Source organism: Eptatretus burgeri, unplaced genomic scaffold, assembly GCF_056783735.1.
Source record: "Eptatretus burgeri isolate ZD-2024b unplaced genomic scaffold, Ebu_testis_v1 Ebu_testis_scaffold_3171, whole genome shotgun sequence".
Lineage (NCBI taxonomy): Eukaryota > Metazoa > Chordata > Myxini > Myxiniformes > Myxinidae > Eptatretus > Eptatretus burgeri.
The window spans coordinates 82,906-108,580 of NW_028225119.1; the positions used below are offsets into that span (position 1 = coordinate 82,906).

At 46.9% G+C, this 25,675-nt stretch overlaps 1 protein-coding gene across 45 annotated transcripts in view; it reads left to right on the forward strand.

The window, feature by feature from the left end:
- The window catches only part of HYDIN (HYDIN axonemal central pair apparatus protein), a 233,387-nt gene that overhangs the window by 73,223 nt on the left and 134,489 nt on the right, over positions 1–25,675 (forward strand). For 41 of the 45 annotated variants that reach the window (XR_015054814.1, XR_015054815.1, XR_015054813.1 and 38 more), the window contains 17 exons: positions 51–172; positions 593–738; positions 2,169–2,296; positions 5,143–5,337; positions 7,163–7,297; positions 7,582–7,821; positions 8,392–8,512; positions 8,963–9,100; positions 9,652–9,810; positions 13,411–13,587; positions 18,821–18,888; positions 20,369–20,482; positions 21,899–22,064; positions 22,486–22,607; positions 23,067–23,309; positions 24,601–24,854; positions 25,058–25,226. Coding sequence is in view for 41 of the 45 variants with exons in the window: in XM_085868716.1 (XP_085724842.1) it covers positions 51–172; positions 593–738; positions 2,169–2,296; positions 5,143–5,337; positions 7,163–7,297; positions 7,582–7,821; positions 8,392–8,512; positions 8,963–9,100; positions 9,652–9,810; positions 13,411–13,587; positions 18,821–18,888; positions 20,369–20,482; positions 21,899–22,064; positions 22,486–22,607; positions 23,067–23,309; positions 24,601–24,854; positions 25,058–25,226 (2,697 nt within the window). In the remaining 4 variants the exon portion in view is untranslated. The remainder of the gene's footprint in view (positions 1–50; positions 173–592; positions 739–2,168; positions 2,297–5,142; positions 5,338–7,162; positions 7,298–7,581; positions 7,822–8,391; positions 8,513–8,962; positions 9,101–9,651; positions 9,811–13,410; positions 13,588–18,820; positions 18,889–20,368; positions 20,483–21,898; positions 22,065–22,485; positions 22,608–23,066; positions 23,310–24,600; positions 24,855–25,057; positions 25,227–25,675) is intronic. The other 4 variants (XM_085868704.1, XM_085868706.1, XM_085868710.1 and 1 more) reach the window with 4 other exon arrangements.

Below are 25,675 nucleotides of genomic sequence, written 5' to 3' on the forward strand. Positions count from 1 at the left end.
GCGCCGGGCTCAGGCCAACAGGTAACAGCAGCCCGTGTCTGGATTCTCAGGAATATCTCAAGTGGCCAACGGCTCTGCAGCTGGAGCTGGAACGCAGAATTGTGCAGGAGCACTTCATGAGCCTTCAACCTCCACTCGAACCTGCTGAAGTTCACGGCAGAAACACAAGCAGGTAAGAGAACACACATGAAGCAATGGCAGACACGAAACTGACATGTAAACGTCAAGTGCGCATCATCAGATGGGTGCACCTCGAAGGGGGCATGCAGGGGGTGGTGGTGAGTTTTCCGATACCCCCAACAGGAGACGACGATACAGAGGGTTCTGCACTAGATTGACAACGAGCTGATGTGACTGAATGAATGAATGAATGTGTTTATCCTTCTGAAAAGACTGACGGACGACAGAAACAATGATGTTTCTCATACGTACTTGCATATTTTCACAAGCCTCGGTTAATTGGCGAAAGAAAACGTTTATTTGTGTTTGAATAGTTCATTGTTTGTGGGGAAGGTTCTCATTGCGAGTGTATCGGTGACTGTGCCCGAGGATTGCTCATGAAAACCGAAACGTGCGCTCACCGATGATTCAGTGTTTGCAGGGCTGCTCTTCCTGAATACCTGCTTGATTTCCAGCACGCGGTACCTGGCAGCGTTTACACGATGCTTGTGGAAGCCAGAAACCCTGGCCTGATTCCCGTGACCTTCCATTTGGACAAGAAGGCTCTGAAAGGATCAGGTGCGTCAAAAGGCCCATGACGGTGTCCTCGTCGAGGATCGTGTCTGTGTTCCTCGTGATTACAAAACCAACAGTTTGAGGAGGAAACGAGTGGTCGTGAACATTGCACGGCAGGGGAGAATGCTGAAAATGGAACCTTGTTTCCCGTCGTGCATCAACGGCCGGTTGTGAGATCTTGTGCTGCCAAAGACCTCGGTCATCCTTCATGGGTCACGAAACCAGAACAACATGGGACTTGTGAACATCCATCCACTCCTTGTAATTGGTCTGTAAAGGTTTCACGAAACCTTCAACATGAGAATATGTTGGACACGAATTAACAATTGGGTCAAAGGGCGAAGTCATAGTAAGTACGGTACAAATAACCCTGATGTGCCAGTTGTCCGCTGCGCTCCATGAGACGGCCGTTAGTTCGTTCATCTGGAATTGGAATTCCACGTGAGGTCTCGTCATTGTGCACCATCGTGTTTCAATTCCTCCGGCCGAACCGCTGAGCCGGATCCGGCAGACACTTGGCAGCAAGGTTTCCCGCTCCTGACTGGTCACGGGGACTCCAAAGCTCGTTCCGGTCACGTGACTTCAAGAAGGTCAAAATAGGTGGACTTCGTAAATTCCTCCAATAATCTTCTCCTGACCCACCAGTCAGAATGCTACCAAATTTGGGTTGAAACATTGGGACAGGGTCCTGATGTTAAATTGCGGAGGTCATGCCGATCACGTGACCGGAAGTGTGTCAAAATGGTGGTCGTGTGAATTCCTTCAAAAACCTTCTTCAGACCCACAAGTCAGATTGCGACCAAATTTGGGTGACAACGTTTGGCCAGGGTAGGGATGTTAAATTGCGGACGTCATGCCGATCACGTGACCGGAAGTGTCAAAATTGCTGACTTCATCAATTTTTGGGAGCATCGCGTTCATTCCTTGAAAAATCTTATTCTCCAGACTCACCAGTCAGAAAGCCACTAAATTTGGGTTACAACGTTTGGACAGGGTCCAGATAAGCTCTCAACAAGTCCAGTGGTCCTACTTTTTGTGATTTCTTCCCTCTTTCTATAATTACTTACAGTTTAAGGTCCAGTGTGTCTGTCCAGGCCGGAACGTCTTTCCCATTTGAACTTTTGTCATCAATTTTTCAACAAATCTTTCGTTTGAGACAATGGAGAGCTGTTATGAAAATATAAAATTTTTGCTCTTGTTTTCGTCAAGTTTAGTTTGAGTACAAAGCGACGGGCTTTGCTGCATGTTTGAATGCTTTCTCGTTGTTCGTCGAGTTTGTGCCGGTCCACCGTGTCTTCCAGGTCCACCAGAACACAATGGGTAATCAGCACGGCCTGGTCCACCGTGCCTTCTTCATAATCATGTTTGGGGAAATTGACGTTCTTCCTTCAGGACGAGCATGCTTTAAGGCGTAATCATTGTTGGCCCGACAGGTTTCAGCACAGACTTGAAGGATGTCCACGCCTTGCCACCGGACGAGACGGAGACTTTTGAAGTGCACTTCGACTTGAAAGAAAGCAACTCGAACACGGGCCTCGTCGAGGCCCTTCTCTTCATCCAGGTGCAATGACTTCACTGATCCAATCACTAAGTGCGTTGTCTTTGCTTGAACAGGCATTTCCATTTTGCGTAGGAATTACAATCGGGAGGACTTAAACTCTCTTGGCAAAAGGATTAAGACCTCATTCTTAAGTCTCAAGCTTGACATCCCCAACTGAACATGCAGCATACGTTGTGTATATTCTGCCGCAAGGGCCTTTTCATACCGACCAACACTGCAAATCACCTTTCCATACCTCTTCACCTGCTTAGAATTGGTTTCGGGACAACAACGTTTGAAATCTACAATGGGCAGCCCCCAGAGGCCCAACCAGTACCCAAGCAAATTAATCATGCTGGACGAGCGCTCGAAGGCCATCAATAACAGGCCACGATCCACCACTGAACTCGGAGTAATGGCGCCATGTTACATTTTGCTATCTATAAAAAGTGGGTGCACAGTGTGAGAATGACAGCCTGTTGCGAATTACTAACCCCGTGTTTATTTTACTTTCCTTTCCCTTTGGCAATGAGGCGTTCGTTTGGAAGGTTTAATTACCCAACGTGTGTTTGCACAAAGTGGGGTGAAGCAATGTGGGACTTTCGAAATGACGTCATCCGCTATAGGAACACTGGCTGTGCATCCGCAGAAATCCCCGAAAACAGTGCTGTTCGGAGCGACATCACGTACATTGTGTGTGCGACATGAGGATCGTTAGCGCAAATGGCTTTCAAGAAGAAGAAGAAGAAAAAAACCAACAAAGTTTCCAAAAGAAGCCGAAAATACTTGGAAACGAACCTGAGAAAAAGGGATGTGCCTCGACACAACAAGGGAGGTGGAGAACGTTCTCCGTTCGCCCAAGAAGCTGTTATCTTGCAGCGTTCTGCACTGAGAGCTTCCGAGGATGTGCACCGGTTTCCGCAAGGCCTGTGGTTGGGCTGTGGACGGTGTGTTACAAGCGACCTCACGATCATCCCTCTCAGCGAGGGAAGGTCATATTGTTACGGATTTGGAAGCCTTTTGCACACAGACAGTCAGCAGCCCCCCGCAGTTCAGTTATTTCCATAAGTATGTGTTTATAGTTGGGGTCCCGTCCCTTATGTCTTATGGGAATTTCATGTGTGAGCTGCGGGTTTATTTTTTAGTCTGGGTTTTTTACAACAACAACAGCGGCACCGTCCCTCACTCAACCCGGTTGCCATTGCGCACGTGTTTCTGGCTGCAGACATGGGTGGGACCCCTCGTTCCAGAACCGACTCCGTCCACGAGGGCAAGGGCGCGCCCTTCGTCCAATCAGGAGGCTCATCTCCTCAGAGCCGACTCCGCCCACGAGGGCAAGGGCACGCCCTTTGTCCAATCAGGAGGCTCATCGCCTCAGATCGGGCTCCACCCAGGAGGGTGGGAGTTGCCCCGCCTACCGTGGGCCTGTCCGATGAGGGACAGCCAGCGAATCGCGCAACGCAACCGTCCAATCTGGAGGCGAGTGGCCAGGGAAGAAATCCCTCCCACCTCATGAGAGGGACAGCGATCGGCGCGTTCTGTTTCGCTCTCTGGGGCTGCCTCGCCTGGTGTCGTTGGATCCGTGGAAGTTTTTTCGGCCTTGATCGCCTGTCGTCTCTCGCCTTGTCCGCCTTCGTGCTGGCTGGCGTCCATCACTCTATCCCTTGTCCCTGGTGCTTGGTGCTGCGTTGAGGCTGTGGGTTCGAGTCCCGCCACCGGACAAGCTCGACCAGACTGCACGAGGCGGACAGGTGCAAGTGCGGGATCTTGCCCTCAGCTCGCCTTCCCTCCCGAGATGAAGGGCCAAATAAAGGCAGCGGCCACCATTTATTTTGGGTGTGTGCGTGTGTGTCTGTGGGCCCAGTCTGTAAGTAGCAATTGTTTAAGTGCTTTGAACATTATTTGCATTCCTTCTTGATCGTCGGTTTAACTCTGCTCTTTTTGTGCTCCCCTGCCCCATTATAAATATCCCCGATTGTTCAATGTACCAGCTCGTTGTTGTGCTTTCTATTATTGACCCAGCATGGTTCGTGCTTGAGAACCAGTAAGCCGATTGGGCTGTAACTTGTCGTTTGGACCGACGGACTTTGGTAATTCCACTCGGTTACACCGGACCGAGGTCGCCAGAGTCCGTTGAGGGTGTGACTTCCCCGGTCGTTTGACGACGTGGGTACTTAGGTATATTGAAATTTGGCTATTAACCATACCCCACGCCATCAGAGAATTGGCGAGCACGGTCCTTAAGTGACCCGTAACCTTCGGAGTTGTCTGAAGGTTACGACCAGCTTTCTCTCTCTCTCTCTCTCTCTCTCTCTCTCTCTCTCTCTCTCTCTCTCTCTCTCTCTCTCTCTCTCTCTCTCTCTCTCTCTCTCTCTCTCTCTCTCTCTCTCTCTCTCTCTCTCTCTCTCTCTCTCTCTCTCTCTCTCTCTCTCTCTCTCTCTCTCTCTCTCTCTCTCTCTCTCTCTCTCTCTCTCTCTCTCTCTCTCTCTCTCTCTCTCTCTCTCTCTCTCTCTCTCTCTCTCTCTCTCTCTCTCCCTCTCTCTCGCTTTTCCTTCCCTCCATTCTTATTTGTCCACTCAATAAGGCACACATACGATGTGGAATGATTTCATAAATCAGACTTTATAGATCACATTATTTATTTGTTTGAACCATTGACGTCTGACATACCTGTTCCTTCATCAGTACACCTTCCAAACCCCCGTTATATTTACAGCATCTTTCTGTTGCAGAATGTTACTTGAACTCGGAATACTGTCGTAATGTTGCGTTTGTAAAGTTCTTTAAAAGCACTTTGGGGTCATCGTCAGTTCTTAACATCGTATCAAAGTTGTAACAATGATGTCACCGCGCTGCTTGTTTTGCAGATTTCGAAAGGACCGCGGCTCACACTGCGGTTGCGAGCAGTTGTGTTGCAGCCAAGAATTGAGCTTTCAAGTGAAGTTCTGGATTTTGGAGCAGTGATGTGTAGTTGTTGCCGTGTCATGGTCCTGCAGCTCTCCAACGAACAGGCAGTGGTGTGCCGCTGGAATGCTGTGTTTCCCAAGCGGAGAGAGCCAAAGGTAAGATAGGACAAGTGACGCAGGCTTTGGTATCTCTCGATCAGGAAATTATATTTGAGGACAGAAATCTAATTAGACAGCAGCCTCAATGAGGTTAACAAGAATTGCTGATCATTTATGTTCCCCAAACAAAATCAACCGATCCATGAGCACACGCACCCTCCATGCTGCCAACCCCACTCATACCACAAACGCAATCCAACCCAGCATGTTCGCATGTTGGCTTAACAGCCTTGTCGGCTTGGAACCCTAATAATAATAATAATAATAATAATAATAATAATAATAATAATAATAGAAAATAGAGGTACATTCAAAGCACACTGCTCCCATTCCAAATAAATAAATAAGAAATCCTCCAGCGCTCGGCATTGCCCGGGGTGCCGAAGGTGCCTGGCGATGCCGCCATGCAGCACATGGAAACGGAATTGGGAGGGAACAGTGTACAATAATTAATTGATTAATAGCAGAAATTAAAATACATAATCAATAATTGTAAAATAATTAATTTCTTAATCAATTGGCTAAATGGCACACCGAAACCAGCACTGTTTTTCTCCGAATGTGTAACTTTTTGAAAATTATGTAATCAATCGAAAAATTAAATGATTAATTGATTGATCGATAAATCAAAAAGCACCCTTAATAACCAAATCATTTGGTCACTGTCATGTCCAAATATCAGCTTCTTCGCTCAAAGGATGGCCGAGATATTGCCCGGACAAACAAGAAGGAAAACCAGAAAGATGACGTCGTCGTGCAAAGCACGATACTTGCGAAGTACGTAAAACAAATTTGACCGTAAAAATAATTGGTGGTGGAATTCAATGACCAAATATGCAAATACTCTTCACATTTCAGGTCGATCAGATGAACATTGACAATTTTAGAAATTTGGACTACGTCGACTTTTTGGCCGATGTTGACTTCTTTTTTTTTGTGTGTTTACTGTCGAGGCTCGTATGGGAGCAAACACAACGCACAACAAGGGGGGCAGGAAACGAGGGGCAGGAGAGGGAAGGACGAAACAGTCGGGAACAGAGACATTCGGAGATCTGTGGAAGGGAGAGGGATGGGGCGGGGAACACGGGGAATACAAGATGGACATTACAGGGACTTTCAGGAAGGAAAGCAGGGAATTTGAAGGAGGTGGGATTGGCGTGGATTAACGGGGGTAGAAAAGATGGAGGATTTGGATGGGGGATGACAAGAGGTGGTGGTGAACAGCTGTTTTGAAGGCCTGGAGGGAAAATGGGATTGAATAGAGTGTGGGAGTTTATTCCAAAGGCGGGAAAAAAGAGGAATGAAAGATAGAAGGTGAGCAGTGATTCGTGATTTGGGTGGTTTTACCAGCCAGGAACCTTAACCGTTAAACCAACACCAGGCATACATGTACGGTTTATATTTGTGTGTACATAAACCGGTAAGTCATCGATTAACACACCTGAAGAGCACAATGTGCACACAACGGCCAAGGATGGCCCCTCATTTCCGCTCTACCTTTCATTTCTGCCAACATCCCTGAACCCGTCCGTGTCCATTGCTGCTCGGTACTTATCCAGTTTAATTTTAAACCTTCCCACCAGTACTGTCCCTGTACACATTTCACTCTAAGCTCTGTCCTTATTTAAATATGTCGACCAAAACGAGCAATCGAGATGAGGCCGAATCAATTCCCGCATTACAGAAACACCAACATCACTGATCGACAAACTCTCGGCCTGCGAATCCAACCAACAATCCGATTCTCTTTTCCCATTGCTTCTTGGCCCTGCCCTGCCTGCTCAAGCCCTCTCCTGCACATCCTTGTGCATCTTGCGTGCAGGTGCGTTACCCGAGACAACAGACCCTGCACGACGTTTGTGAACCACTGATACCTTTTGAGTTTATTCCCAGCGATGGAGAGCTGCTACCTGGAGAGCGAACCAATGTTCAAGTGATATTTACACCTGAACAGGAGGTACCTAGCAATACCTCGTGAGAAATGTTCATTTGCTTCTTGCCCTTGTCCTCATCCCTCTCGTGAGGATGTCTTTCGTGACAATCTGACAATTGCCATTGATGTGTTTTCTTCCTTCCTTCGCACGTAATTATAATTTTCCTTTGTTCCATCTTCTTGTCCTGATTTTCCTGCTGTCCTTCATCGTCTGGCCATAACTTTCCCGTATTTATTGTCTTTAAATAACAGGCTTTCCTCGTCCTCTTCCTTTACACCCCTCCACTCGATATAATTCCGCTTCGCAGATGGACTACCATCACCGGGTGTTCTTTCGCTTGGCTCACAGCAGTGCCAGGGTGGTGCTGATAGTTCAAGGTCAGGGCCTGGAGCCACGGTTGGACTTTGAGCCCAGCACGTGCACCATCGGTCCTGTCTTGCCCGGTGGTCCAGGAAAGATCATTCAGATCATGGTGCGAAATCCTTGCTCCTTCCCCGTGGAGTTTTACTCTTTGGAATTTGACTCACAGTACCAGGAGGAAGACAAGGTACAGGATCTTCTGTGTCGTGGTTGTACTCCGTGTCTGTCAAAGCTGTTTCCACAATATCCAATCACAAACTCGAATGACAACGAGGAATCAAAGATTGCGTACCCTCACCCAGACTTGTTTTATGTGGTTTTATAGTACCTACTTTATAGACCGACTCACGTTCTGATTGTACCATGTACATACTTTATAGACGTCCTCACATGCTAATTGTACATATTTTATGGAGGTACTGGTTGTAAAAAGAGGAGGTATACTACTGGCTACCACAAGGTGGCGCTCGTAATCGACGCGAGCACGTTCTGTGCGGACAAACAGACAAACAAACGGACCCCAAATGCAAGGGTCGACCCCTCTCCTTTGGCGAGGGTCATGACTTGTTTGGAGGTGTGTTCTTGCCACATCTCTCCACATCCTGAAAGGTGACATGAATTGTTTTATTTATTTATTTGTTTTTACATGGTCAAACCACGACGAAGTGATCAGGATTTCATTTGTATTTTGTGACTTCTCAAAACTCTGAATTCATTTTCTCCAACGTGAAGGTGAATGCTTCTTTCTCTTGTTCAGATACTTCGTCTGATGAAGGACTATGATGAAAAGCATCAAATGCTGCTCCCACCACGGCAAGCCGGGGAGCCTTTGCCAAGGGAGTTACTTGAGTGGAAAGAACAGTGTTGCCCTGATGAAGGTAGGGATGTTGGTCCAGTGACTATAACTTTCATCGTCATGTCGATTTAAAATAGTAAACGTCTTCCAGAATAGGTTAATATCACGTGACTTGCTTGCACTCTTGATTGTGGTGGATCTTTGGGCGATGTTGCAAAAAAATGATGACGTCATCTGCAAAAAAAATTGGGATGACGTTCTCAGTGAACATTCGAACCATCTCCGTTTTGCACACCATCACCTGAAGACCCACAATTAAGAGTCCAATAAGTGAATAAAGCAGGAAATTGGGCCGAAAGGTCGACCCCAATTAGACCTTGAAGTGATGTTTAATGATCAAAGTGGAGGACAGCATGAGCCACAGTGAGTGACCACACCTGCTGATGTCATCTAATGAGAACCAAAAGGCCTATGAAGGAAACAGTTTCATGTCGAGCTCCTCGTCGAAGGGTGTTGACGGCTTTGTGGGCAGATTGTGGAAAAGCAAGTGAAAGAAGATCACCTGACACTCTTGGTGACCCGATGACCTTGGGGACGGAGAAAGCAAAATTGCCATCCAAGCCATTTACCGAGAGACGGCACGACCATGGAATTGAAGCCTTCTTACAAGGTGCTCGATGAGTGGACGACGTGTTGGTAATTTTATGGTCTCGTCGTTTGTCTGGGCTTCTTGTGTTTTTTTTTCTCAAGGACGTTACAAAGGACACAAACAACATTCCCGAAGAACTAACGTAACGCGTCAGACAGGGTGATGTAATAGACACTGGGGAAAACGGCGGTAAAACCTGGAATTAATTTATTCTTTCGCCTTTTAAACCTCCATTTGAGTTTAATTGTGCACTTGAACACTGTGGAAACACAAATCGCCTTCATTATACTTCCACGGACTATGTTATGTATCGATATGCAGCATGAGATGGCGCGTCATGTGAGAGGGTGCAGTTTCGGGGTGAGGAAGAGACCGCCGAAATGGCTGTGCACGATGCCGATTGGCGCATGAAATGAAAGCCAGCCTCAGGGAGATCGTATTTGTTTGCAAAATAAATTATTTAATGATAATGTATCAGCTGTTGATTTGCACTTTAAAAAAAAAAAAAACTTGTTCTCTCGTTTAACATTTCGGGGGGTTTGACGGGATACTCGCTCCCAACCTCTTTCCAGGGATACTCGCTCCAATTCCGGACAATGTTGGAGACCTTGAAGTCACACCAGTGATGGCCGCAATCGCTCGGCACCTCGAGATCGATCTCTCTCCTCAAGGTCGATGTGCACGGAATCAGCACGGAATCGCAGTCATCGTGTACGGCGATCCCCTTTCGGGTAATGCGTCCATTCGCAACGTTCGGGGTAAGTGTGGGCAATAACATTCGGTCAGCGTTTCAAGAGTGAGTCGAGGAGGACATTCAAGTCCAAATCAGGAGAAACACATCAGCATCAGGAGATTCAATGCAACAGGTTCATAGAATGAGATCACTTTCTGTTGGAGAGTTTTTCATGGTGTACATTGAAAGGCAGTTTAGTGGTGACAAATATTTTTTAAAAAGTGTTGTGTGTGAACAGTCTGTACAGATACAGGGTGTCCATGAAGACCCGGACAACTTTGGTTGTTAAGATACAGTATTTGGAACCACAAATGATACGACGATACCCTTTGGTTTATGTGATACAGGAACTCAGAAAGTTTTGTGCACACCATCAATATACTTCAATGTGAGCTCCGTTTGTCGAGCACAGGACATCGCGGCGGTACACCAGTTCTTGCCATGTTCGGCTGAGCGCGTTTGCGTCCACCATCGCGCATGCAGCTGTGATCCGAGAACGAAGATCCTGTCGGTTCACCACCTTGGTCGTTCACAAACGACTCAGGCCCAACGAGGGGGAGCGTCGTCCTGTTTAAAAATGATATCGGGTTGCAGCTCTTCTATCTGTCGGAAGGCAAATCCTTCCGACATGTTCACGTAAATTGTTGAGGGTCACCCTCTCCTCCACAAAGAAAAACGGACCCACCAAGCGGTCGTGGAGAAGGTCACACCACACATTAACCTTTGGACTATCGCGTCGGTGTTCAATGAGCACGTCGGGGTTTTCAGAGCCCCAGATCCTCACATTGTGCCGGTTGACCTTCACCGATACATGAAAGCAAGCTTCGTCTGTGAACATGACCTTTTATAGGTAATCTTCGCAATCCTCTCTGTTACTGAGCATTTCCAAAGCGAACGCGTTGTGTTTGGGTCCGTGATTTGGTTTGAGTTCCTGCAGAATCTGCACCTTACAGGGAATAAAGCTTCAGTATTTTCAGCAAAATCCTGTGCACAGTGGTGCTTGGTGGACCAGTACTTTTTCTGTTTCTGACAACTTTCAGTCTCCTTAAATCTCTTGCACCACTCCTCTGAAACGAGTCCGCGATGGCAGATTCCTTCCGTACCTTGTCCCGAAATTGTCGGATCTCGTCTCAATGAACCATTCTCTGCGCTGAGCTTTCTCCTGTGGAGTCGCCACTTTTTCTTTTACATTAAACCACCAGACGTGGAAATAAAGAAAACGTCATGAGTTTCTGTATCGCATAAAAGAAAGGGTATCGTTGTCTTATTTGTGACACTGAATGTACGAACAACCCAAATTTGTCCAGGTCTTTTTGGAACACCCTGTATGTTTGTGATATTTCTCGAAACATGTGGAGTGTGACGAGCACTGCCCCGATCTCCATTGGACAAACTGTCATGGCCAAACATATTGTCACCCTTGTGCACTTTTTTTTTCAAATAACTCACAATTTTCTCTCAAAATAAGTTGAAATTGATAAAAAGTATTTTGTCTCCACAATTCTTTATTTCACTGTTACTATCAAAGAACCTTTGTTTTTGTTTCAGAACTTAATATATCCTTTTAAATCAGAAAATGAATCTAAATGGCGTTGATAAAATTATTGACACCCTCGACCGAATGTTTGGTATCACGGCCTTTGGACAAAATAACTGCAGTCAAGCACTTCCTGAAGCCATGAATGAGCTTCCTACTCCTCTCTACTGGCAGGATGAGGATGGCCCACTCTTCTTGTACAAACTGATCCAGTTCTCCCAGATTTGAAGGGTACCTTCTCCCAACTGCTGTTTTTAGATCTCCCCACAGGTGTTCAATGGGATTTAGATCTGGACTCATTGCACCTGGACGTCCAGGGAGGTTGGCTACAGTTCCATGGGCCTTAAACTTCCTGATAACATTGTGTACGGTGGGCACAGGAACATCAAGGTCTCTGGAGATGGACTTGTAGCCTTGAGATTGTCCATGCTTGGCGGCAATCTTGTGTCTGACCACTTCAGACAATTCTCTGGTTTTCTTTCTCTTCTCCTGCTCATTGCGGTACATAGGTCTGGTCAGGTCAGGTATGGGAGCATGTGCCGGAGCAGCGCGTCACTGCATCCACTTTCCGCCGTTACTCCAGGGGCTTCCGTCTGGCCATCCCCCCCAGGCAGAGGCTTGGCCCATCCCCATCTCCTTGAGATGCTGATCAACCTGCTGCAACTATGAGGCACGTGGTCGGCCCATTGGCCTCCTCCACTCACGAGGCACCCTCACTGAGAGAATCTGGTGAGCAGGATCAGCGTCAAGAAAACGTGCCACATGTCCATACAGCCACAGCTGATGCTCATGGACTATGCTGGTAACAAATCTTATTTGAGTCCTTCTCAGCAACCGCTTGTTGGACACAAACTCCGACCGGTGATCGCCAAGGATTCTCCAAAGAGACCTGGCACCAAAGGAATTAAGTGTCCCTCTCAGATCCCTGGTCAGAGTCCAAGTCTCATCCATAGAGCAAGACTCGAAGCACCAAGGACCTGAAGACTCGGACTTTCGTCCTCTTACACAGGTACCAGCAGTGCCACACCCCATGATCTGGTGAATCCTGAAATCCGGATCGGCGGCTCTGTTTGATGTTCAACTGATGATGACCATGTAATCTTTGTCTGTTTGACCGAGTCGTCTAGCCGAGGCCTTCGGCTTGGAGGTGACACTTTGATGCAGGACTGTGTCCAATGGAGATCGGAGTGGGGGGGGGGGGCGGTGCTCGTCACACTCTACGTGTTTCAATATATATATATATATATATATATATATATATATATATATATATATATATATATATATATATATATATATATATATATATATATATATGTATATGAAGATTCATCAGATGCTGTTTGTCTGTCTGTTTGTGTTTTTTGAAGGACCGCTGCACCGACAACCACCAAATTTGGCACACAGCCCAAGTCTGATCCGGGGATTGTCCGAAGGGTATTTTCATCCACCACCGAAGCTTTTAAAGATCACTTTTCTAGCTTTTTCATTTGTATGCAATTTCATTGGTTAACAGATATCACATGGCATATAACACGGCCAAAGGTCAGCACACCTAATCAGTCGAGCTGTGTCTTCCACCCATTGGCTCACTGCACAGCTGGACTGACGTCACGCACAATTGGAACCTCACTAAATAAATAATACGTTCACCCACCATCACATTTGGCTTTGAAGAACTAACACGACACAAGGTGAGCCTTCTCCAAGGTTGTGGCTGTGGTTCGTTGAAACACTGTGATCTTAAATAACATAAACGTTGACCGTTTCCAGGTAAAGATCAATTCAACGTGGTCCGCAATCCAGGTGAGTTCACGTCCGTAGTAGAACAAGCCGGGTCTCTCCCATTGCTGGATGTACAACTGGCTCGGGAGAGGAATCGCAAGTTACACTCACAGGTGCACCGTAAACCCACCCACACGGACAAAGTATTCGACTCCCGAAGTGGCCATCCCACCTGTCGCCAAGTTGACCGTGCAAAAACACACCGCAGTGACCTTTGAAACACAAAACACATTGCGTGCAAAAACACTAGCCGCCATCTTTTTCCCCTCATCACAGGTAAAAGTAGCACTGCTGAATTCCTGGCAAGATACTTTGGTGCTCTCTGCCTCACTTTTGATGGAGTCATCATCGACGCCGTGTTGAAGGGTACCTCAAGAGCGGGGCAGCGAGCTCGAGAGCTTTGTGCTGAGGCATCACGGAAGCAGAAAGTGGTGCAGCAAACAACTGAAAGGGGTAAAGCATTCCATAACACAAAGTTAACAGATAATATTTTTCCAAATTTTAATATTCTTTCGCAGAAACCACTTTATCCCTCATCCTACTGGTGGTGGAAGAAAAACTCAATTTCCACTCAGGTTCACGCGTACAAAAGGGAATCGTTAATTTCGTTTATACGGAGGAAGAAAATTCAATCATTCAATGAAGCTTTCAGATGAACTTCATTGACAGGAAGCCCGAAGCAATCCCTCTTGTACTCGTTTGACATCCAAATCATGGGAGGGTGAGACATTTGGCAATTCAACTATGGGAAGAGCTGATAGTCACAAGGTGAAAGTTTGCAGTACGTATTCTCAAAACACCCAGCCTGTTTCTACGCAGTGACCAAGACCTTTTCCATCGTAAGATGCAATTCTACTTTACTTAGTATATTCATTTATATCACTATGGAGGTCAAAAGACTGTCGGGGAAAAGGGAAATTTGACTGACAGTCAATTCGACACCAGCACAAAAGTAAAACCTTATTTTATACTGTGTTCAATTAAAAGCAACAAGTGAATATAATTGAGAATAAATGAATATAATTATTTATCTTCCACATACCCCCCTTTTTTCCTCTCATCGTCCAGGAGCAAGGACCTGAAAAAAAATGAAATCGTTCAACACTCCCTACAGTTAAGGTTTGACTTGATAGAGTGGCAGAATAGACCCTATAGAACACCTCCAGGTAGTTTGTGGTTTAAAATTGTGGTATCATTAAAATTCTACAGGACATTATACATACCAAGGGTACTTACCAAGAGGGTCACTGTGGGCTAGCAAAATTTAGGGGGAGGGGCAACGTAAACGTGAATATCTTTGTCGAGACTCAACCAATTTTCAATATTGAGGTATCATTGGCTTCGTATTATAATTCTCTTTCAGAATATGTACAAAAATGTAGATATTCATTCAACTGTACAACCACAAGAGGTAAAATTCACAAACAGAGAAGCAGCACCAAAGAGGGTGGAGAGATGAAAGTGATGTTCAGAAGCTGCTGACCGTCATCACGTCAGAGCTTATGACCGATCCCTTCTCCCTAGACAACGTTGATGATGGAACTTCGTCACTGATTAACATTGCCACAGGTATCAGGATGCCCCCGGATGCTGCTACACGCATGGTTAACTCCGACCAGATCGGCACAGCTCAAATGACAACATTTGTTGAACAGAGACTGAATACCAATGAAGTGACATTTTGGGATTCCCTGCCAAACCTGAAGATCAAAACATTTGCCACACTTAGCAAGAAGAAAACAGTGAAGGTAACTGATGAGAAAGTTATCACTCTTAGTGCTGACCGTGAACTCTGTGGCCGCCTTCTGATCACAGGAAAGTCAAGGGACATCAATCTGAGAGAACTCCTCAGCTACGAGTTATCAACAGTGCCATTATCCCTGGCCCATTACGATGGCAGCTTGAGGAAGACCATCAAGAGCGTGCTCATTGCTGAGTTAGAGAAGAAGGTAGATGTCCATCCAAAACTGCCACAAGTCACAACCAGCCAGATGTCTCGATCCAATGGCGCTGGTACAGATGACAAAGTCCGCTGGTGCTGCAAACTTCGGTGAAATGGCATTCAAGTATTACAGCCTGGTTACTGCCCCTCCACGTCGGAATGGTTGTCAGCGGGTTGATGTTGTCTTCGACCGGTACTCCAGCCTCTCACTCAAAGCTGGGGAGCGAGAGAAACGAGGAACACCTGCAGCCTTAGAGGTGACAATCCAAAGGCCAGTCACTCCTATTCCAAAGCAGTGGATCAAATACATTGGAAATGTAGAAAACAAAGTGAACTTGTGTGCCTTCTTGGCAGACACATGGTGCCACATGGGGGTAGACACTCTGCTTGATGGTCAACACGTAGTCATCGGTGGTGGTTTCAAGAACCCGCAGAAGTCTGTGCAAGTCATCAGAGGGCACTGCGAAGAACTGGTTCCCCTTAAGTCAGATCATGAAGAGGAAAACACACGAATATTGCTACATGCAAAACATGCCTCTCATTATCACAACAGGATTGTGATTCAATCACCTGACACAGATGTGACTGTCCTCTGCACCACACACTACAGAAAACCCCAGTGTCGGGAGCTGTGGTTTCGGACCGGAATCAAGGATAAAGCTCGGTATATTCCTATCCACAGCTTGGCACACAAACTCGGACCTGAGCTGTGTAATGCTTTACTCGGCTTCCACGCACTCACTGGGTGCGATTCAAACAGTGCACTCTCAGGACTCGGCAAGAAAAAGGGTTTCAATGTCTTACCTGACAGTAAAGAGCATCAGACCGGTCTGGGACAGCTTGGAGAAGAACCCGAGCTCAGCAACAGCACTACAGAAGCATGCAAAGCCTTCATATGTGCAATGTACTCAACAACCAAGGGGGCTGGGAGGAAAGTGAACAATGTGAGATACTGGCAGTTCTGTCAAAAGGGACAAAGAAATGAAAATCTCCCTCCTACATTCGACAGCTTACAGCAACATATGAAGCGAGGAAATTACCAGGTCTATGTATGGAAGCCGACATTGGAGCCGACACAGAGCCTTCCACCAGCAGCTGGACATGGCTGGAAAATTCAGGATGGGGCCCTGCAGCCTGTGCTCACGACCAAAGATCCAGCACCACGGGGTCTTCCGGAGCTGACCGTCTGTCACTGCAAGAAGTCTCTATGTCGCCGAGCCGACTGCACATGCAGAACCAACCACATGCCACGCACAGAAGCATGTGCACGTATGGCCGAAGAAACTTGTGAAAACCCAAGAACGATCTTTGAATCCAGTGGTGAAGAAGACGCTGACTCAAAGTTACAACAGATGACATCTTCACGCTTCCATGGCGAATGTGATTCGTTGTTGCCAGACACAAATATTACAAACCGCTCCGACGAATGTGCTTCTGTGGAACCACGCACAACTATTATGATTCGCTCTCACTAACGTGCTTCTGTGTTGTCATGCACAGCTCCCAGTGTCGACCATTATAACTATTATCATCCACTATGATGAATGAGTAGCTTCCGTGTTGCCAAAGACAACTATTATGCTCGGCTCTGATGTATGTGCTTCCGTGTTGCTATTCACTAGTAAAAGACGAACGCTAAAAATAACAGTTGCGGTTTTCTTTATGCGTGCCTCTGTATGTATATGAATTTCTGCAGAACAATACTTTCTTAAGCGTTTGATTTCCAAAATGTATACGTACCGGTAGTAATTGAGAAACACCGTTCACCTTCACATGAGAACACAATTAAAAATGTCAGAAAGTTTGAATTAGTGTGATATTTTTGCTTTGCTGATGCCATGGCAAAGGCCATTTTCAAATAACTGTACATAATCTGATGGAGAATTATAATAGGAAGCCAATGATAACTCAATATTGAAAATTGGTTGAGTCCAGACAAAGATATTCACGATTACGTTGCCCCTCCCCCTAAATTTTGCGAGCCCACAGTGACCCTCTTGGTAAGTACCCTTGGTATGTATAATGGCCTGTAGAATTTTAATGATACCACAATTTGAAACCACATACTACCTGGAGGTGTTCTATAGGGTCTATTCTACCACCCTGTCAAGTCAAACCTTTTCTGTAGGGGGTGTTGAACGAATTTCCTTATTTGGCCTCATATGAGAAATGGCTGCTGGACTATCAGCACAAACTTGAATAATTGTATTACACATGATCACCGTACACCATTCCTAAAGGAGAAAAGATATCCCTTACCACAAGTTCACCCACAATAATGGCAGCGAGCGCTCATTGGAGAAGAATGCTGGACAACGGCCATCTTGATAGCGCCCCAGTCGGGTTAATGAGTGTGTTTCCACCGAGTTTACGGCCTGTTCGTCAGTAGTTGTCACGAGTTGTATAGGCATGCCACCCGAGGCCAGGAGATGTGCTGGTCAGGGTGTAGATGGAGCAGCACCCAACGGGAAACACTGTGTAGGCGCTCCTTGAGCTGCACAGAAGGTAGATCTTGGCAGGTACGAGCTTAGGCCAGACACTGGGTTGCAGATGACACTGGGTTGAAGGAAACGAAGAGGACTCGAGATGTGACCCAGAGATCGCAGCCCCAGCAGAATTTGGGGCCTCGTAGCAGCACGCGTTGTAGATGACTCTCCGTGTGGACCTTCAGGGTCTTCGTTGTGCATTGTACGACCACAGCAAGTTCACAATATGTATCTGCGGAGCAAGGGTTTTGCTGGTGTGGTCGGGGTTGCTCTGACAGGCAGGCGCCATGCGACGGCGACGTTCGGTCTTCGCCTTGCCGGGGTTTAACTTGTCCAACCTTCTCTTCAGTGGGTTTTTTTTCCTCCACATTGCTCATCTTATCTCCTCAGGGAGGGGGTCGTGTCATGATCACGTGTTGAATGCCCAATCACCCAAATCTGAGTTCTACGCATCGTCCCATCTTTCGGTGGAAGTTCTTCCAAAGCTTCAAGAGACGAAATCGTTCGCTGCATAGTTCAACTGTTCTCAACACTCCGAAACAAACAAAATCAGGGATAAACACCGATTACAATTCGATTAATCAATAAAATGTAGTGGGCCCATGCATTTCAAGAAGACTGACAAAGGTTCTTCCGGAAGTGTTTGCCATACATTACATGTCATATCAAAATTTTACCTTTCTGTTTTTTTTCACACCAAAACGACATGCTAAAATCTCAAGAAATGTCAGTTGTGTGTATCCTCAAAAACAATCACCTCATTTGATATTTGCGCGTCGAAAGGGCAGCAGTATTTTATCGGGGTTCCAATTCGCACAATACCAGAAAGGCCTCTCCAGTTTGGACCATTAAAGAGGGGCTGATTTCCCTCTCAACGCACGAGGCAATCAGTGAAGGTGCCTTTCGTGAGGGCAATGTTGTAGTCGCACAATTGAAAGGTACGATGACAACAAATAACATGTCTATATTGACGTAGACCTTTCGAGGGGATGGGGGGTGAGAATGAGACCCCCCCCCCCATTTTTATTTTTTAAAACTGTCGTTTTCCTCAAATTTAGTTTGACGAAAACGACAGGGTCTTGTTTGGAACCCCCTGTATTATCAGGACGACGTGTTGATGGTTTTTAAGAGTCACCATTTGGTAGAAGTTGGAGCCGAGTGGATTTTCTTCGTGATCTCCGCCTTGTGGTTTGTGTTCTGTGATTTTATCACTCCGTGGACGGTTACAAAGAGCGTTGTGCTGTGTTTCACTTCACAGCTCGAAGCAGAGCTGGTAGTGCTGAGTCAAGAAGGTCACTGATGGAGAGTGCTGCCTCACACTCACAGGTACCATTCCTCGCCACCCGAAGGACGGCTTCTCGTACTTTGTACGTTGATCGTTGTTCCATCCTTGCGAGATCATACAATTGGTATTTTTGAATAAACGCTCTTAGTGATAACTGTGTGTGTACAGAGAGAGTGTACGCGGATCTTCTGGATGTATTTGGTTAAAGGTAAAATGACGATGAGAAAAATCTTCAGGATAGAACACGTAACCGTCGATGTAAATGATACGATTATTTCCCGAATATTGTAATTCACGATGAGTTGAAATGACAGCCACCAAGACACAACAACCGTTCGACATGATATTTTTATCCCCCGCCGTGTAGCAGAAGGGGGATATTGTTGTCACTCAGGTCGTCCGGCTGTCCGTCCGTCCGTCCGTCCGGGCGTCAACATTTATAGCTGTGAGTGCGATAACTCATAAACTGTTCGCCATATAGATTTGAAATTTGGGTCTCACATGTACCACCGGAAAAGGAAGAACCCGATTGATTTTGGGCGTGGCCGGATCCAAGATGGCCGACTGGGGCGGCCATCTTGGAAAAAATGTTTTTTGTAATAAATGGAAAAACGATTATCTGATTTCAATTATTTTTGGTTCCTACGTTCCTCACCCCTGGGGAACTTTTTCGATATGATGACCAAATGGTGTCTTGTTTCCAATTCACCTCCCTCATTATCTGGAATATGTATGACCTTTTTCATTCAATGGCGGGGGATTCCCTATCTGTGATGGTATATTTCTTTCTTCTTTTGTGGTTTCTCTCTCTCTCTCTCTCTCTCTCTCTCTCTCTCTCTCTCTCTCTCTCTCTCTCTCTCTCTCTCTCTGTCTCTGTCTCTCTCTCTCTCTCTCTCTCTCTCTCTCTCTCTCTCTCTCTCTCTCTCTCTCTCTCTCTCTCTCTCTCTCTCTCTCTCTCTCTCTCTCTCTCTCTCTCTCTCTCTCTCTCTCTCTCTCTCTCTCTCTCTCTCTCTCTCTCTCTCCCTCTCTCTCTCTCTCTCTCTCTCTCTCTCTCTCTCTCTCTCTCTCTCTCTCTCTCTCTCTCTCTCTCTCTCTCTCTCTCTCTCTCTCTCTCTCTCTCTCTCTCTCTCTCTCTCTCTCTCTCTCTCTCTCTCTCTCTCTCTCTCTCTCTCTCTCTCTCTCTCTCTCTCTCTCTCTCTCTCTCTCTCTCTCTCTCTCTCTCTCTCTCTCTCTCTCTCTCTCTCTCTCTCTCTCTCTCTCTCTCTCTCTCTCTCTCTCTCTCTCTCTCTCTCTCTCTCTCTCTCTCTCTCTCTCTCTCTCTCTCTCTCTCTCTCTCTCTCTCTCTCTCTCTCTCTCTCTCTCTCTCTCTCTCTCTCTCTCTCTCTCTCTCTCTCTCTCTCCCCCTCTCTCCCTCTCTCTCTCTCTCTCTCTCTCTCTCTGAACTCGATGGAAAGTAAAATAATGTCCAAGAAATCCCACCTGATCTTACCTGTTGTCTTGTTTGTCTTTTACCAAGCGCAGGATGCACAGATGTTGCACAGCCCGAGCACCATTGTTGGCTGCGGTGAAGATCAACTGCTTACCTGTATTCTGCCGAATGAGGTTTTGGTGGAAATCGTCTCTGAGAGGCTGCAGGTTTCTGTTATTTCCTTCACTCATCCTGAATTCAATGTATCCTCGGTCCCCAGTCATGATCATCCCGTGCAATGCTCTCCAAGAAAGTAGGCCTTGGTGCTGTTACGTTCACTCAAAAGCTTCCACGCGGAGTAACTGAATCATCTATTGATGTGACACCAGGTGTTGTGCCCTAATTGCCTTGTTCCTCTGTACGTATGTTTTTTTGTGCAGTTGTCGGGGGAAAGAGTTAATGGATTCACCATCGGTCAGCCATGATTGTTTTTCTAGAATAGTTCACAATCCTTTCAATCAGCCAACCCCGTTTCCAATGGCACGGGTGAGGTTATTCCAATTGGTCTGTGTATTCCGCGAGAGCGCGTGAGTCCGTCCGTGCGCAGATCTACCTCTCTATGGATGGTTAAATTTTCAGACCTGCTGCAATGTATACACAGTACATGTGTGAGGCTCTGCGTTGTTAAATGTTTTTGTCGTTGTCACCTGATAGTTACCTGTCAGTGGTGCGAGTTGACGTTTAACGGAGAAAAGCAGTTTCAATGTCTCAACAGATTTCATGTCAATATTTCTGGCAATCCATGTTGGTACTTCGTTCTCCGCTGTGTGATGCAGCAGTGACGGGTGACGTCATAGTTATCACGTGTAAGTGGAGGACGTGTGATCTTTGTTCGGTACGACGATCGAACCTGGCACAACACCGACACCGCATCTAAAACAACCTCCAGGCCAATTTCTCGAATCGTTCGACAGATATACCTGTTCGAAGCCGGATGTTCTCAGCTCGGTCGTCTTGCGTAGCTGAGAACGTGATGACGGGCAGTACTGATGCCAGCAGACTTGACAGCCGGCTTAACGCCCACCTGAGGGACGGTGCACACGACGACTCATCCACCGTGCATCCAAAACACCAACGGGACGGTTTGTAGTTGGGTCGGAAACCAAAGCCGGACGAGATGGCTCGAAAAGGTGCACCATGGTGATGGAGGACACGCGTTCCAAAGACCATGGACATTGTAAACAAGTTGGCACGCAGACTTGTTACACTTCATGCCGAGACCTGACACTTCCACAACTGATTGTCACTGATAAAACACGATTGAGAATCGCTGGACGAGATCAGAAATCCCAAAACGAATTCGTTTCGGGAATATCACGCAGAGGATAAACACGATGATGATGAAACGCTGTGGGTGATAAAAACAACAAGGGCAATCACCTGTGCGTGACAATGCCTTTCTGTCGAGCCGCTCGGTACAGGTGCGAAGGAGCACACACAAAAGTGTTTTTTTTTTTTTGCCTTTTCCCCACAATGCACTCTCATTACAGTTTCTCACGGAGCCATATTTGTCGGTGCCTCTCTGATGGGTGAACCTGTGGTTGTGCCTAACTCACCTGTACGTGCACCTGTCCGACCCGCAGATGCGCGATTGTTTCCGCGGCGTCGTGTTCGATGGACTGGAGTCTCGCTTTGCCTCGAGCACGGGACGAGCGGCTCTCGTTCTTCTCGTGGCCCTTGGCGACCGACGGCACATCTACTCTGTAAGACTGCGGCGCGATCTGGAAATGCTCCGGGTCGTGCGGATCGGTGAGGATGCACCTGATAAACCGTCTCCTAACCCCTAACGGTGCGTCAACATCCCCCGGAATTTGGGGGAGAGAGACGGGAGGGAGAAAGGGGAGAGGGAAGAGAGGAGGGGGATAGGGAGGAGGTGGGAGGAGAAGTTTACTTCTGTCCCCACCTTGTCCACCCCATTCCTCCCAACCCCATTGTTTGCCCCAGTCTCCCTCTATTCCCCTCTCTCTCCCAACTGTTCTTCTCGTCCCTTTACCTCCTGATCTGTTCAGTGTTCTCGCTTTGACTGTTCAGTGACTTGACTCGTGCACAACACACAATTAACCTTTTTAAAAGTCCATGAAATATTTAAGTTGATAAATTAACGAAAACTTTTCCGTCACTGGGACGGATACTCTTGCTTTTGTCCTTTTCCTTATTCTCGGTAACACAGGTGAAGGAAATAAAGAACTGGGAAAAGGTCACGAAGAGGAGGAAGAGAGTACGGAGAGGAACCGGACGTCACACGGATTTCCACGTGGCCGGTCAAGCACCACGGACTTCCTTCAAAAGAAGGTTATTCTACCGGCAAAGGACCTCGAAACGTCAGCCGCACCTCGTCTCCCACAGAGAAACATCGTTGCCAATTTTCAGTTGATAACTTTGTTTTCAGTGCTTTGGATGATCACTTGGTGTGTCTATGTGTCTAGTTGTGTTCGTGTTCGTGTTCGTGTCTGTAACCTTCAATATCTTAAACATCTCAACCCTCGCTACCCCATCATAACTCCCTGCCCTCACCACTGCCTGCACTTGCGACCCCCTCACCACTTCCTGCCATCACTACCCCCTCACTAGTGCATGCTCTTACTACCCCCTCACCGCCAACAGCCCTCGCCAGCCCCTCACCACTGCTTGTCCTCGCTACGCCCTCGCCACTGCATGCACTAACTACCCCCTCACTATCTCGTCACCCCCCACACACACACATACACACACCTTCTCAACCTCACAGATGTCTTTGTCCATCTCTTTCAGATGTCTCGCCAGCTCATCACCACGAAAACTGACACAAAGACACCGAGTCACGAATTGAAGCCGATGCTTTCGGATCATTCGGACTCTTTGCAACGCGACTTGGACAATCAGGAGGATCCACACAGGGCAGATGATGATTACCAGCAAGTTGTGCCGGCGAACTCCAGACAAGGAGGACACAGGGAAGACTCGAACACAGAGGCCGTCGCTGAAGACGATGAAGAAGTTGTCCGCCGTTTCAAGGTATTTCTGTTCTTCTGATAACCGTGCCTGTGCTCTTCACATGATGCACGATATTTATAGATACATGAACTATATCTACGAGGGTCGACCTGTAGCCGGGTGTCCAGTGAGCCAGCACTAGTCGGTGGATGTTGAAAATCCCACAACGTCCGTGAAGAGTCGGCGAGTTATCACCGGCACCCTGAATGAATTACCAAGTCCAAATTCCAACCAAACCTCAGACATTAAGGCTGGCTGGTTCTGAAATACTTTGGCCAAGCGAACACACGCCGTCATTTCAACTCCTCACCAATGAGCTTACCTTTGATCTTGAGGAGGTGGAGGCATACATTGACGACGTCATCATCCATTGCATGACTTTGGATGATCACCTGAAGAAAATCCGTGTTTTCTTTACGACACTTGCTGATGCCAAACTGACCCATGAACATGGTAAAAATCTGAATTTCGCCAAAGCACAGGTTGTGTTCTGAGGTCATGTTGTGGGTTAAAGGTCAGCACTTCAAGATGAAAAGGAGCTGAAGGAGTCTTCTGGGTATTTTGGATCTTCTGGGTCTTTTTTGTCCTCTGGGTCTATTGGGGGCTTGGGGTCTTTTCGGTATTTTGGGTGATCTGAGTCTGTTGGGTCTTCGGGGTTTGATTTGTCTTCAGGGTCCTTGGGATATTTTGGGTCCTGGGGATCTATTGAGTCATCGGGGTATCTTGGGTACTCGGGGTCTTTTCGGTATTTTGGGTGATCTGGGTCTATTGGGTCTTCGGGGTCTGAGTTGTGGAGGAGACACACTGAGGACGAGGAGAGCAAGAAGGCATTGATACGTTCTCCTGAGCTGCCACCCGATGTTTCAAGCAGTTCAGTTCAACAAGTGCAGGAGGAATCGGGGGTCTTCTGTATACGAACCAGAGAATGTTCAGTGACTCAACCATTCCCTGACCTGCTGTGCATTATTCTGTGCAGATTCAGCTTCACTTCTTATGTCATACCCTGTGAGGTATTGTTCGCTGAACGTTAAGTTGCCACATCAAGAATCGTGAGTTAACTTATGGCTGCATTGTTGTTTGTGACGTTTGTACTTATTTTAATTTGGGGTTTCTTACGAAATTCATTGAGTGTTAAATTGAATTAGTATCATTGTGCTTAAGGTCGACAGTTGATGTCTTCATTTATTTTCTGTCGTGAAGCCCTCCAAGTTACCGGTGCACTCGCTGCGGTGCCCCCGACATCGACACGTAGCAACCTCAACAAAGCAAATTGGCCGAATCAATGAAAAGTCAATGTGATGTTTGTTCGCAGATTCTTCAGCAGCAGCACGGAGAAGTGCAGCAGGTGTGGGACCTGTGGGATCGCAAACAGCCTTTGGTGTTGCAACCCTTATTGCAGAAGTGCTTTGACAGGGAGTCGGAGAGGACGGTGGCCGCGAGGCACAGCAGGCAAGATAAAGAACGTAATTGGCAGAACTCCAAGATGAAGTTGAAGCAAAAAGTAAAGAAGAGAGATTTCAGGAAGAAAATGGAAGATGACAAACCTGCAGACCTTCAGTCTTGCAGGTAGAATTGTGGAGACTGTTATACCGATTTTCCTGCAGGGAGATTGCGGGAGCGTGCGATTACCCTCTTTATATCCGCGTGTCGTTGAGCTTAAGAGACCTAACCCCAACCTGTACATCATCTTCGGCTCCCACCTGTGTGGTTTAAACTCATTATTTGAACTCGTTTATGTTTTGAACTTTTGCTCGTTTATTTTTTTACAGCTCAGAGTTCCAGTGGATGGTTATGGAAGCTCAAGAGGCCCCGCAGGATGTGAACAAGGAGGACAGGTCCATGATCGGTGTGCCCCTTGTCACGGTGGACGTCGCAAGCATCTCAGACACATGTGGACAGTGGCTGTTGAACTTGCAAGTACTACCTACAGTGGAGGAGGTGTGGTATTTACTATCGATGGGATGCAGTCATACGTACTCACCACTGCAATCTTGGGGTTGATAATAATCCTACTATTCGTTTGTAATCGGTCACCGGCTTTGACACAAATACAATTTGTTTTCATTACGCAAACCTCGGTATCAAAAGGCTACATATATCAAACAAACCGTTTCAAATGGAGCACCTCACCACCATTCGAGCTTTCAAATTGTATCAGACCGTGGCGATAAATGGGAATTGTTGCTGCCAGCTTGCCGGCTCGATGACAGAAGATTCCATTTGCGTTTTTGACGCCTTCATTCCGACCCCGATTGGAATCCTCTGCGGGCACGGGCAACTTGCTCGTGGTACGAATCCCCTTACAAACGAACTTTTCATCCAGAAGGGAACCATTACGTCCGTAAAAGCCTGCGCTATTATTACCAACCTCTGGTTGTTTGTCCGTT